At 41.4% G+C, this 15,077-nt stretch overlaps 1 protein-coding gene across 3 annotated transcripts in view; it reads right to left on the reverse strand.

Moving 5' to 3' along the window:
• PARVA (parvin alpha) overlaps positions 1–15,077 on the reverse strand; it is a 103,482-nt gene that overhangs the window by 33,835 nt on the left and 54,570 nt on the right. For all 3 annotated transcript variants that reach the window (XM_045013480.1, XM_045013478.1, XM_045013479.1), the window contains exons 2-4: positions 3,881–3,970; positions 3,711–3,781; positions 2,196–2,298 (exon numbers count right to left, since the gene is read on the reverse strand). In XM_045013480.1, coding sequence (XP_044869415.1) covers positions 2,196–2,298; positions 3,711–3,781; positions 3,881–3,887 — 181 coding nt within the window. In that variant the 5' untranslated portion in view covers positions 3,888–3,970. The remainder of the gene's footprint in view (positions 1–2,195; positions 2,299–3,710; positions 3,782–3,880; positions 3,971–15,077) is intronic.

The raw sequence follows: 15,077 nt of genomic DNA on the forward strand, positions 1-15,077 counted from the left end.
ATTCATCCACTCCAGACCAATAGCTTCTCCTTCAGTGAATTACTGCTTTAAGCAATTTGAATAAAAGCCAGGTGTGAACCAATGGAAGTGAGTCCCTACAGGGATTTGCAGTGGTTTAAGTAAATCAATTTTTAAAACTGATTTTGGAAACTATTGCAAGTTGTGTGTATAGACAAGGACTTTAATTAATTTAATGCACAGTAGGTCTGTGTAATGATAAAATGGCACAAACATATTTTCAAGTTTAGTGATGATTAAAGATATTTTATCAACCCAATTTTAACAAAATGTATTGGTTAATTTAAATAGTGTTCTTTCATCCATAATTTGTGAAATTATCTAATAATTTGGATGTGCATAAGGGCTTAGATGACTGTATGATTTCCATCCATAAATATAATTTCCAATTCTGGAATATCTGAATGCAAACTTTTTACTGAGCAGAAATTTGTCAGAAGCAATTGTAATTTAAAAAAAAGATAAATATTGCTATTAATAATATTTATCACTCCTATGCTGGAGTTCTTTTCATTTGCAAATTGCTTTATCAACATCAATTGATTAATCTTCACAACATTCCTGTGAAGTAGGCAAGTATAATCATCCACATTTTACAGTTTTAGAAACTGATACAGTGAAACTAAGTACAGAGAAGATAAGTGGCTTGCCCAAGAGCAAAAATAATAACCCAAGAGCTTCTGACTCCCAGTCATTGCTCTGAATGTTTCATCCTAAACTCTCACATTGTATTATCAATGGAGACGTAATTTCAAAACAAACTTATTGAAGGTGCTTTTGAAATTGATAGTAAGCAATGCGAAAAAAATCCAATGGGATTGGATTGTCCTAATTCAGGAATAACTGTACTGATGTCAGTGGAACTGCACAGGTATAAGTGCAAGCAGAATCAGGCCCTGTTACCATTATTAGCAAAGACAATACTTGATAATGTTTTTGTTAAACTGCCAGGCTCCTCCCAACCACTGATTAACAGTTAAAGATAATTTAGCAATAAAACCACCCTGATACCACCACCACAAATAAAACACTTAATCACCCATCAGTTTAGTTTCACAAAAGAAATATTCAGCTTGTGAGATTATCTTGCGTCCATTGATGTCAATGGCAAATCTTCCAGTGGGAGAAGGCATGGAGCCTAACAGCCCACTTCTGCAAGGATCCACATGAAGTCAATGGGCCTCTTGCATGAGCACCGGGAGATCCGGGCTTAAATCTTCAGAGGTCTGATCCAAAGCCTGTTAAAGGCGGTGGAAGGATTCCTATTGACTTCAACAGGCTCTGGATCAAGCCCAGATAAATGAAATATTAATATCTATAGTAAATTAGTTAGATTGTGTCTGATGTATGTTTTTGGGTCGCACAGAAGTCAGTGGGGCTCTGCTCACATGGATCCAATACAGGAACAGAGCTATATTAATTAAATCACAATGTGTTCCATTTCTTAATCATTCATAGAGGTAAAATCTCTTTATGGACCTGGTCTGCCTGACCATTACTAGAACTGCTCATAGAATGTTTCAAGATTAGTTTCAGATACTGGATTTTACTGTAATCACCAAGAAAGTGGCTTCCAAGCCAACAGTTAAGTTACATGCCAGCTCTGCTTTCATAGTCTTTTCTTTCTCTCTCTCTCAGATGAAGCTCAGTTTGCAGCCCACTGGGTATCATTACCTCACTCACATTCTATCTGATTTGAGGTCTGATTTAAACTTCAACTTTCCAGAGGGACTTTGAGATTTGAATAAACTAAACTATGGAACCAGCACAGATTAAAAACATCCACCATTTTAATGGAAATACCCTCGCTTTCAAACTTGGTTTCCACTTGTCACATAGTTGAGTTTCTACAGCACACATGCAGATAATACTTTTAATTGGAGAGAGATTTGCTGCCAAGACTAGAACCCTGCCTCCAGCACCCCAGGTATGCATTATATTCTTTTTATCAACTACAGTGTAACACACAGTACAATGTAGTTGAGAAAACTTTGCTTCCTCTATACTACAGGATACAGCCTATTGCTCAAGGGTCTTAGAACACTGAGCTATTTTTATATCATTTTAGTGCAACAAATGTAAAATGATACCGAGCCTCTTCTAACTAGGAATGAGTGGCCCACTTACTGAAAGTGCACCAACAGCATGCATATATATACACATATATAGTTTCTTACCAAATAATTTCTGTAATACTTGTCCATCATACATGTCTTCAGCAAGGTCTTTCACAATGATCCTTTCTCCTACCAATACATCATTAATCCAGTCAATTAATACCTATATGAGGAACACAACATTTGTCAGAATTATGCATTGTGTATTTACAATGTAAAACATATGTCATTTTATACAACAATAGCAAACACTCAGCAAAGAGAGCACCAGTGCTGAAATGGCAACTGGTGTGGAGTTCCAGCAAGAGCAAATAGAAGAGACTCAGGCATAGAAGGGGATAAGAAATTTTTGCTGGTTACACCAATGATGATTGAGTGCATGACACAGAGGAGAGATTGATCTAACCCTTCTTGGAAGGAAGGGTCGGGGTAGCACAGAGCTCTGAGTATGGGACTGATGCAAGCCCTTTTAGGCCAATGCCTTTTCATTGATTTCAATGGGCTTTGTACCAGGCCCTTAGTGAGAGGAGAAAGTTACTGAAGTCAGCCTCTAAAGCAGCTACCTACTGATGCTCCTGGTATAAGATAGAGAAAGGAGCTACAGAGGAAATCAGAGTAGTTTTATGATTAGAGGGGGATTGGGATTGAGCACTCCTGGGTTCTATCCTAGACTCTGCCACTAGCTTTGTCACTCACTCACTCACTCACTCATGCCCGTCACCCCAGTCGGGGTATGGGCCGCCAACCACAGATCTCCAGAGTCCTTTATCCTGGGCCATTCGCTCTAGCTGGTTCCAGGTATAGCCCATTTTTTTTGCTATCAGCCTGAAGGTCGCGTCGCCAGGTGTTTCTTGGATGACCTCTTTTCCGCTTGCCTTGGGGGTTCCACCTCAGTGCCTGTCTGGTGATGTTAGTTGGCTGCTTGCGTAGTGTATGTCCTATCCAGCCCCACCTTCTCCTTCTGATTTCTTGTACCTCATCTAAAAATTGATACTTTACCTACTGAATTAGAACATGTGCTGTTGCATTTTGAGGTTCAACCCAAACCAGCAAGAACTTGTGTCACCACCTGCCCTGTAACTCTGGGTGCCTTAAATGCTGTGCTGCTGTGGCTCAGAGCCCTAACAGCCAGCAGACAAGTGTGCTCCACTTCCCTGAGTGTCTGTGTACTGTGAAGTCCTGGTTTAGTGCTTTGACCCCAGCAACCTGCCTACAACAAAGCAGTCCCACCCTGGCTTCTACCAACCTGGGTTACTACTTGCAAGGTGGCCCCAACACACTCCCAGTCCCAAATTTTCCCAAAACCACCTGCTTGGTCTCCTGCATTTGTCTACTGGCTGTTGGCGTCAGGGCTGTGAGCCACAGCAGCAAAGCACTTAATCACCCGGAGATACAAGGCAGGCAGTGACACAAGCCTCGCTGGTCTGGATTGAATCCCAGAATATCACATGTGCACTGTTATTTGCTCGTACAGTATTCTGAAGTGTTCAGATGAAAGAAGTCAGGTAAAAGGAAAAAATAGTTTAGCTTTCTTTTTACAGTGAAATCTGAAAGTGTGTGCATGCTTTCCATTACCTTTATTAGCTCTTGTAATTTGGGGTCACTTCTTGAATTTGGATCAATCATTGTTCGGACTTCATTTTCCTCTATGAGTTTAAAAAAAAGATATTACAAAAATTATACATTTATAACATTATAGTTTACATCAGGCTCTAATGTTAAGATGTAAAATTATTGTGAATTACCCAGCATCGTGTCCTCAGGGTCTAGTTCAAATGGAATTGGACTGAGAGGTAAATTAATGGCATTTATTCCTTCTTCCTGTAGTTCAGACACTAGAAAATGAAAAAGAATAGCTTGGTCAAATTTCAGTCCACTTTTGCTTACTATTTCTCTCCTGTTAACAGCTACTTTAATTATATTCATTTATTTATAAGAACATGAATCCATTGCCTAAGTCTCAGGGCAACAAAAATAAGAGGCACAATCCAACAAACCTTACTCACATGAGTAGTTCTTACATGAGTAATTACACTGAGGTCAGTGGAACTACCAAGAAGAGTTTGCAGGATCAGGTTCACTCCTTGTCAAGTTTGAAAAGGCTCAGCTCACATTTCTTATGGTTAACTAACTGGTACTTAGCACTAACAAACCATCTGGGCTAAATGAAATAATCATTTCCACCAGCTACACTACTTTGAGCTGTGATCTTTTCCAGTCTGATGGTGAGGCAAAATCAGGACAAGGTGCTCCTGAAGGTACACTCACAGTGCATTAAGAAACGGGGGGTGGCACTTTTCTCCCTGAATCAGTACTGATCCAGTGCCCCAACACTGTGCTGCTAAAGGTGTTGGCCCAGTTTCTGAGATGTACCCGAAGGGCACTGAACACAACTAGGAGAGAAACAGCAAATGACCCCTTTGCAGACCCTGGTCCTAGGGCTGGCCTGGTCACCAGCACAGTTTTGAACAGGTCTGTTGTCAACATACCTCTAGGGGCTGTTTTACCAACCAGAGATCACCAGGTTGCCACAATGCTCATGTCAAGATCCCCTTTTCCCCATACATGCTCCTGTGCCAGGGCACAGAGATGATAAAGCAGCATTACAACAATCCGAATCTACTGGAGGATTCCCTCAACACTGAAGGAATCATTCACCTGCTGAATCAGCCAGATTTAGGTCTGCTTAGCTCCTGGGGACCACTGCAAATCAGATTAGATTTGGATGAGAAGTAACAAAGTCGTCAGCACCTGTGGTCATTAACTTTCCAATGCACTTTCCCAAAACAGGTTGTTACTCGGTTCTCCTGGCCAGAGTTTAATCTGGCTAACTTAATTCTACCTGCCTAAATTCCTCCTGAAGTTTCAACTGGACATAGTATTCCTCGTCCTAAACCAGGGATCGGCAACCTTTGGCATGCGGCCTACCAGGGTAAGCACCCTGGCGGGCTGGGTTGGTTCATTACCTGCCGCATCTGCAAGTTCAGCCGATCGCAGCTCCCACTGGCCTCGGGGGCTGCAGGAAGTAGCGCGGGCCGAGTGGGAGCCGCAATTGGCCGAACCTGCGGACACGGCAGGTAAACAAACTGTGGGCCATGTGCCAGAGGTTGCCAATCCCTGTCCTAAACTAATGCGTAGAATGTATGTTCACGGACAGAGTTGTCATCTTCCACTTCAGAGGTGGCACATTCCAGCTGTGGTCAGTTCAGTTTCAAAAAAAGCAATGGGGGCGTGGGTGAGACAGATAACAGTCAAGAGGCCCCAAATTCTACTCCCAGCCCTGCACTGGGTCTGTGGCCTTGGGCAAATAATTTCACCATTCTGCCTCAACTTCCTGGGTACAATGGAGCTAATAATACTTACCTACTGACTTCACAGGGAGATTGTGAGCATTGATTTGAAAACATTTATAAAGTGCAAGTTCTGTATTATTATTGCGCTATCATTTGGGAAATGTTTTGGGGCCCTTTGGAGGAATGGTACTATATGCATAGGACAGGGGTCCCCAACGCAGTGTCCGCGGGCGCCATGGCACCTGCGGGGGCATCTAAATGCACTTGCGTCCTGGCCGGCGGTCGAGCATCCGCCGAAATGCCGCCGAATTTCTGTGGCATTTCAGCAGCGACGCCTCTTGATGACGCTGCTTGCTGCAGAAATTCGGCGGCATTTCAGCGGATGCTCGACCGCCGCCACTGTCCTTTGTCTGGCGCCCACCAGACGAAAAGGTTGGGGACTATTGGCATAGACAGTACTAAAAAGGCCATAGCAATGATGACCGTTGCAATGCTTATTAATCTAAAGTGCACAAAAGGAACTTAGAAGAAGCAGACATCTTTAATATTAAAATAGTAACTGTACTCCATACAGTTACCCTGCTTGTATGTGTGTGCGTTATATTTTACACAAATATAGAGTGGCTCTGAGTGGCTACTTTAACAGTAAAATAATGCGGACAATAATAGTTCCTTGGATTATTGGATATTGTCTGAAACTGAAGGCTGAGAACAATGGACCAATCTGATTTCTCATGTGACTCCACTGAATTTAGAGGAATTACACCAAGGCTGATTTTGACACATCATGCACAATCTTGGTAATTGTTTATACATAAAGGCAATTGTTTTTTTAACTGCTCACGTCCCCCTGGAGACAATCACTATTGGTTTTATTATCCCATTTGATTTTTATGTTCTAAGGTCTTTACAGGAATAAAAACTTCAGTGAATAAAAGTCTTCCACAAGAGATCTCTGTGTACTGAAATCTTTATGCCCATGAAGGATTTCAGCACACTGGTTTCTAGGTAGAAAACTTTATTCACATACATTCTGATAAGGGAGTATAGTGAATAAAATCTGCTAAAGCCAGCTGGCTCCGCTGATCCCTGGCTTCCCCTCCCAGAGCAGCTGGCTGACTAGAGGAAGCAGCTAGTTTCTCTTCCTAGCAGGACACAGACGGGGAAACAGTTGAGAAGTCCTCTCCCCATCAGGAGACAGTGGCAGAGCTGGCTGATTCCTCATCCAGGAGATTGGGTACACTAGTGCAGAGGTTCTCAAACTGGGTTCAGGGGGTCGCAAGGTTATTACTGGGGGGGGTCACGAGCCGTCAACCTCCACTCCAAATCCCGCTTTGCTCCAGCATTTATAATGGTGTTAAATATATTAAAAAGTGTTTTTAATTTATAAGGGGGGGGGTCGAACTCAGAGGCATGCTATGTGAAAGGGGTCACTAGTACAAAAGTGTGAGAACCCCTGCACTAGAGCCATATGAGGCAGACTTTTTAACATCTGTATGTCCAGTGCTGCACTGCAATATGGTATCCGAGTCTCAGGAAGGCAAGAGTAACCCCCACTCAAACAAACAAACAAAAAACCCAGCTAATTTTAGTCATGTGGCTGATCTCCAACCAATTTAATTATGAATAAAATCTGTATGGTTTGGTAATTAACTTCAATGAAGACAGGATTTCACTGATAGGCACCGATCCTGCATATGCAATTGAGTAATCCCATTGAACTCAATGACACTATTCACATGCTAAAATTACTCAGATATGTTGTAAATTTGCAATCTTGAGGCTATAGTGTATACCCGCACATGAAATGTGACTCGTCTCTCACTTGTATTGGTTATACACAAGTCAGGGCCGGCTCCAAACCCCAGCACGCCAAGCGCGCGCTTGGGGCAGCGTCCCGCGGGAGGGCGGCAGGCGGCTCTGGTGGACCGCCCACAGGCATGCCTGCGGAGGGTCCGTTGGTCCCGCGGCTTCGGTGGAGCATCCGCAGGCATGCCTGCGGGAGGTCCACCAGAGCCGCGGGACCAGTGGACCCTCCGCAGGCACGTCTGCAGGAGGTCCACCGCAGCCGCGGGACCGGCGACCGCGAGAGCGCCCCCCGCAGCGTGCCACCCTGCTTGGGACAGCGGAAATCCTAGAGCCGCCCCTGACACAAGTGTAATTCCAATGACAATGAAGTTACTCCTTATTTTGTGTGCACACACACACACAAACATATATAATTAATATTGAAATGACCATTAAAAAAAGTACATACCATGTCAGGTTGTGTGTGCTGAGAGCGAAATGTATTGCATAATATAGCAATGGGGTTTCTAAGAATTTCCATTACAGACCACTACTATATGTTTAGGAGATTATAGCTCAACACAAGAATTCGATTTAGGTTATGGTTTGCATACCACATAACATTTCAGCAGAGGCGTCCATTTTAAAATTGTATTTTATTAATTTATGTGTTTTAATTAATTTTCATAAAGAATCACTAAAGTAGCTCTAGTACTTTAACAAAAACAGAGGCACGCAGGTTTGAGGGAACTTTTGTGATTTAATAGTGACATTTCACAAGTAAATTAGCCCAATGTCCTGTAGCATTGTGAGGAAGAAATTAAACCAGAGGAGAGACTGGGGTTTAGAAATGAGATGCTGCTTATGACCAGTGAGGTTTTGTTGTTTTTTTTTAAAGTGTAAAGATTTTTATTACATTCTTAAATACACAGACCTGATTCTCTGACACAAAACAGCTGAGTTATGCCACCCTACTGGTGCAACACTGCTCTAAAGCCACTGGATCTGACCACTAGAAGATTTCTGCCCCCACTCCTCCCAGTCCCATGGCAAAGGAGGCCTGGCTGAAGAAAAGAGACCATAACTCAGGCACCCTGCTCTGCAGCAATACCCAGCTGCCAGAATGGCCCATGGGATCTTTGACAGCTGGGCTAAAGTAGAACACATCCACCAGGCTCTGCTATTTTACATTGGAGACTGGCTGAGTCACTGGATCAGCATCAGGGCATGAGTGCAAAATGCATATCTGCAATGCTGCCTCCTCTGCTGTGGTGATTGCTGCCCAACTGCAGCCAAGGATCTAGGCTATCATGGGCTAATTCTCCTCTCAGTTACATTAATGTAAAAATCAGGAGTAACTCTATTGACTTCAATGGATTTATGCCAGTTTTATGCTTGTGTAACTAGGAGGAGATTCAGTCCCTATATTCACAAAGTTGCTTATATGGTCATTGTGCTGGGTGGAGGTCAGGGTTGAATTTACCGCTGCTGTGAGATCACTGGAGTCAGTGGAGTTAACTTGGCCCAGAGAAATCTCTTCTCATACTGACAGTTTGCAATTCCCAGTTCAAACTCCTGCTAAGGAATGGATAGTTTCCTCCTCAGACTTACGATTATCCCCCAGATGCCAAATTCATTGCTAGAGTAAGTAGGCACTGCTCTACAGATTTCAGTGGTTCATCAGTTGCCTCCAATTATGCCCACAGTGATTTTGGCCCCAGAGCTGTGGAGCCCAATGGCTTATATCAACAGCAGCCATCGCAGCTATTTACAGCTGGATAGAGTTCTTAACAGTTTAGAAAATCTAGCATTAGAAGGTCATAAACCTATGTTAACAAATCCACGTGAGTACTATGAGCCAAATTTTACCCTTTGATGCATGTATCCAACTGCCATTGAAATCAGTGGAAGCTGATGAGCACATATGAAAGTGGAGTACTCCCCGCACAGTTTAAATTGGCTTAATTCCTCTAATACATGCACCCTGTTGCTCCACACAGCATTTATTAGACAGTTTCATTTGGAGTTTTATGTATTTATTTTCTCTGTCGAAAGCATTACACTGTTCTGTTTAGTATGAAGGGTTTTATGGTATTCAGACTTGAAGTCAAACTTCTCTTACAATATAATATAACTGAGCTCAGAAATGCGATGTTATTTGATATGCTCTCTGTGGTTTGATATACGGTACATGCTACAAAAGAATCACAGAACAAATATGTCATGAGGTAGCATTAAAAGTGTTCTCCTCTGTATGCTGCAGCTCTTTCTTTCCACAGTGTTACTGATTCTGCGCTTACAAAATTAAATCAAGTGTCACAAGAACAAAGGCTGGATTCTGGGAGTGTGCCACTGACTTTGCTGGGAGTAGGTTTGGACGCTAATGTTTGAAGAGCTAATGTTGGAAGGGTTAGTACAACATTGCCAATCTCAAGTGTTCAAAAATCATAGGTCAGGTCCCAAACAGTCATGAGGGTGTATTTTTTTTTTAAATAAATAAATTTGGGGTTCTTTTTATTTGCTTTCTAGGGTTTGTGCTTTCAGGGTTCACATTTTCAAGCTTCCCTCTGTAATTATGAGGGCTAGAAATGTACTTTTATTTTCTTGACGAAAGCTGAGATTCGGCTGCCTTCACATGATTCCAGAAACTGGGGCTTTATGAAAAAATACCCCAGTAGTAATCATAAGAGTTGGCAACACTGTCAGAGTTCATTCATACTCAGACTGGTTATGGGCCTCATATGCAGCATGCCTATCTCAAACTATTCTTGCTTGTTGAGGAATAATTCAAACACAGTTAACTGCACAGTTGCCACTGCCAGACTCAGGGTTGCATACACACCCACATACCAAACACGTATGTACCAAATATACACCCTGAGCCCTAAGCTCCATCCTTAAACTAGAGATGGTCAGAAAACCAGTCAAGTAATTTCAGCTTTTCATGGGAAAGATGTAAATAAATCAAAATGAAAATGTTCATTTCATTTCAACTTAAAATGTCATTTTGCTTTGGTTTTTGGAAATCAAAAACATTTTGTTTTCCATTTTTGGAGTTTCCTCCTTATCCCCTTTCCCTCTCTTTTTTGGTTTGGAACAAAGTAAGAAAGTAGGAGAAAATGGGAGGGAAACCTATTTTCTCACTGTTTTCTGATCTTTTTTTCCAGTTGAAAAACAGTAAAAGTAAAAAACTTGGTTTTCCCCCACTTTCTCATAGTTTCTTTTTTAAAAACCTTCTCCACTCTTAAATTAACAAAGGGAGAGAAGGGTGAGAAAACCACCCCCAGAAAATCCCCGAAGTCTGCAGGAGAGCCAAAATTAGATGGCTCATTTTGCCCTCATATTCTCCCTGCTGATGTGCAGGTTTTCTGGGGAGCATCTATGGCCCTAGGGGCTTGATCCTGTAAACACCTGTGCATGGGAACAGCTTTGCTCATCTGAGCCATTCCATTGACTTCAAAGTCTTTGCTGGATCAGGCACTAAGAATGCAGGTTTAATTTTTTGTTGTTGAAGACTAACAAGTGATAAACAGTCTCGGTCAGATCCTCATCTGGTGTAAATCAACATAGCTCCACTGAAATCTATGAGGGTACACCGATTTACATCAGGTGAGGGCCTGGCTCAACAGAGGCCTAATTTTCCTCTCAGGTACTCTAGTTTTACACTGATGTAATTCTACTGAAGAGTTACCCCTGACTTACACTGGTGTGAGAGAAGATCTAGACTCACTCATGGGGAGAAGAGAGAGAGAGAGAGATGGCATATTTTCAAAATGCCAAAATTAATATTTACAAATTATACTGTTTGTTCAAGCAAATTGGTATAATTTGTTTGTGGATCATTCAAAACATTACATTCTATCAGTACAGGGACACACTATCGACCCATACAGGGAAAAGAAAAGAACAATCTAAAATGTTATCCAGACAAGAAATTTAGGTGCTAATTCACTTGATATATATATTTTGGCAGCTCAACCTTAATTTGGAGACAAAAGAAACCCCCACAAAAGACAGTAAGTGTACAATGAATCCACATTACATATGGTACTGAAATGATGCAGTGAATATGTAGATGTTTACAAGTTAGCAGAGTATGACATGGCATCCACCAGAAATTTGATATTCACAGCACAAAACAGCATAAGCATACACAAAGGGGCCTTTTTATACGGGGATCGTGGTCAAAAGTGTTTTCAGAACATGAACCTTAAGTTGTAAATGTTACTCCCCATTCATTCTCAAAGACATAACAAATGAGGGAAGAAAAGCAGACATATATTTGCAGTTGAAAATGTTTTTCAGGAAATGATATGCACAGGAATATCATTCTCATTCCATTAACTGCTGACTCCAAGCCAACCATTTGTAAAAGTAAATATGCAAACTGGGCTACAACAATGTGTCTCACTTTAATGTTCCTGCATTAATAACCACTCTCTAAAAAGGATCCATTTTCTTTGGATGTTTAATTTCTCCATTAAACAAAACCTAGCAGAAAAGACGTGTGGGTGTTGGGGGAGGGAATCCTACAATTTAATTCTCTTGTATATAGTACAAATTAATTGAACTTTTCTTAGATGTCTAAAGCTATTCAGTGGTACTTAAATACTTTGTTTGCTGGTAACTGACTTCCCCCATGCAATAAATAGAAAAAACACAGATTACACATCATGAATAGGAGAACTTATGAAGGATCAAAGGACTCCTTACCAAATCCCTTGTACTTTTCCTTAAGCATATGACACTCAACCCCACTAAACTTTGCATGCTTCCAAATTTCTGTTTGGGATAAAGGACCCTTCAGCATTCCCTTGTGATTTATAACAGGTAAGAAATGATGCAGTGTCAATCTAATGTAGGTGCCAATGATTCCATTCATTCCTTTGGAGTCTCTCAACACATCTATTAAAACATGTCATCTCACGTACGGGTTTTCAATATTCTTGAAAAAAAAACGTGAGGTGGGGTAGGGAAGACAGGTAGATAAGAATCCAAATTACTTTTTAATTCCCCCGCAGAAGGACAAATAGTACCAATCAGAAATTTTACAACTGCTCCAGATTTCTATCAGAACATACCATGACTAATAAAGTGTCTGGTCTAGATGGAAGCTCCTGGAAATAGCCTCAATTTTTAATGCCTTGTTGGCTCTTACGCAATTCAGCAGTGGCAGGGGACAGCTGTAAGTTATTATTTGGTCTGCTAGTGATACCACTGCATGAAAAATTAATGTCATCATCGAGACAAATCTACTGCCAAGTAGGACTTATAGTTCTCACTATGCTGCACGCCATATCCACTCAGAACTTCATGGTGACAGCAATGATAGAACTCACATCCGCTCCCCATAAGCATAGGCTTCTACCACTTGAGCTAAAAGAAAATCTCAGGTAGCCGCCTGCAGTACAGAGCCATAAACAGAGACACGAGCAGCCAATAGATTCCAGCCAATAGAAGGCAGCCAGTTCATTACACTATTTGGTTTCCAAAAACCGAGTTAAATGGGGGGAGAGGAGGGGAGAGTTTATTTTATGGGATTGATTTTCCTCTAATGTTCACTGAATTACCAAGCAATTTATCCAACATCAACAAGAAGCGTTCATGCAGAAAAGACAAAACCAAAGATTTGTTCCAAGAAGTCTTTTCCAGTTCAAAAAGTTCTGTCTATTCCTCAGAGAAATCACAAAAATAGTTCTCAGGAATGTAAGGGCACACATTTGTTCTGCTAGTAGCGTGACAATGATTTGCTGAATCTCTTGCTCATTTCTCCTTGTGTACACAAGCTTTGTTTTTTGAAGGAGAAAAAGTAATGTTAACCCTACTGTATTCCCATCATCTGCCTCACTTTTTTGTCCAAGTGGATTTAGGGAAATGATTGCATATATATTACATTTGCAAGGGAACTAAAGTTCCTTTCCCAAGACAAACACATAGTGTATGCACAAAACAGTACTGTAGTTCTGAAATTGCAGCTCCTGGAGCTGCTTCTTTCATAATGGACAAACATCTGGTGGTCTTCAAGAAACGTCTTTTCTTGACAGAAGACCAGGAGTTATGTAGAACTTCCAGATATTTTTACAACCAATGGGAACAAAACAAATAAACTTTTCTGCCATGAGGGTCTTCAAGTTCTTCTCCTTTGTGATTTCTTTAGTATAAAGTTAACCATGATAAAACAGGTGGATGATACCAAACCGGAAGAGTCTCAAACTCAAAGGAAGACAGGATCAATGTGACCTGGAGAGATTAGAACAGAGAAGGATACAGCAGACAGGTATGATTAATTATTAGTAGCCTGCTTCACATGCGCATATCCTTCACTCGTCCTGCGTCTAGTTGAACATCTAACTGGGGTCTCACATTTCAGCAATATGATCACCTTAAATGGGCACACCATTAGTGGACTTATCTTGTGCATCCAGTTTTAAAAATCACTTTACATGCATTTAATTTTTGTAAAATGTAATATTTTTGTGTAATCTCCCGTGACCTGCCTGCTCTCTACAATTCTCTGGAGAGTCAGGACCTACAGTTTGGGAATCATGATCTCAGACAAGCCACTGTGGTTAAAGATACTGAATTAACTGCCGTGTGCTGATGGGAAGAATATATGTATTGGTCTCTTCCTTCTCATTCTTCTCAGGGTAATTCAATATGAGATCCTGCCTAACAAGTTAGTTCCTGTTTCAAGATTCTTAGTTCAGGCAACTGGTGACTTTTCTTCCACCCCACTGCCACTTATTCTTATTTACATAGTCTAAGTGCTTCAGGAATTCCCAATTTGATTTTTTATTTTCTTACAGTCAGCAGGTTCTATAACCCATTAACAATTTCTGAATCAACTAGACTTTAGGATTCTGTTTTGTAATTTACTGCTTCAAGAAAAGTATATGTCTACATGTTTTAATGTGAGAGAGATAACATGGAGTATCTATCAAAGTATGTTCATTTTAAGGCCCAGAAATCTTGACAGTGGAAAGCCATTGGAAACCTGTATGTTGATAAGCCAAAGACAGATTATAAGCAATTATTATTGTAGCTTCATTGTTGAGAGGCCATGCTGCCTAGTGGTTAAGGCAATGTACAGGGAGTCAGATATTCTGGGCTCTATTCTTCTTTGCAGCATTGGACATCTTTACTCTTCCGCAGAAGAGTCATAATACTACTTACCTTTGGCACAGTGCTGTCATGAGGCTCAGTTGATGTGTGTATAGTTAGAGCATTCAGTTCCTTTAATGAATGGTGCTGCATTAGTGCAAGATGTTGTTAAGAGTAGTATACAGGAAGTATGTAACTTAAAATGTAAAAAAAGTTGGAGCATGTGTTAAAAGATGATGATACAGAAATACCTCTAGTAAGGACTCAATTGCTTTATACACCTGACAAGGCCAAGAATGCCTCATTTTCAGTTGCCTTTTTGGTGCACTTTGTGAAGAAATCCAAAGTTTGTAAAAACTCATAAGAGAAAGCAGCATGTCAGAACCAAGCTAGAATCTCATTAGCTGGGAATTTCCCTGGCACAGAGGAGCCCTCATCCAGCATAGCTCCCACCTTTGTTGTCCACAAGCTAAGGAGCATTTCAGGGATTGGAAGGGCACGGCGGGAGCACATTAGAGCTCTGGCAATTCCTGGCTAGTGGAAAGCCCCTTGAGGGCCTAGTCATGTGACATAGATTAGAACAGCCCAGATGCTCTCTAATTTATGCCCCAGCTGTAGAACCAGCTCCAGAAATCAGGGAGCCTCAGCTGGATCTTTTGTGTCCCCCTCCTTCACAGCTATACCTAATGTGTACTAGCCACAGCTGAGACTCTGGGCCAGCAGTTCTCAACCCGTGGACAGCCTGCGGCACAATTAGCAC

The sequence above is a fragment of the Mauremys mutica genome, chromosome 4 (genome assembly GCF_020497125.1).
Source record: "Mauremys mutica isolate MM-2020 ecotype Southern chromosome 4, ASM2049712v1, whole genome shotgun sequence".
NCBI lineage: Eukaryota > Metazoa > Chordata > Testudines > Geoemydidae > Mauremys > Mauremys mutica.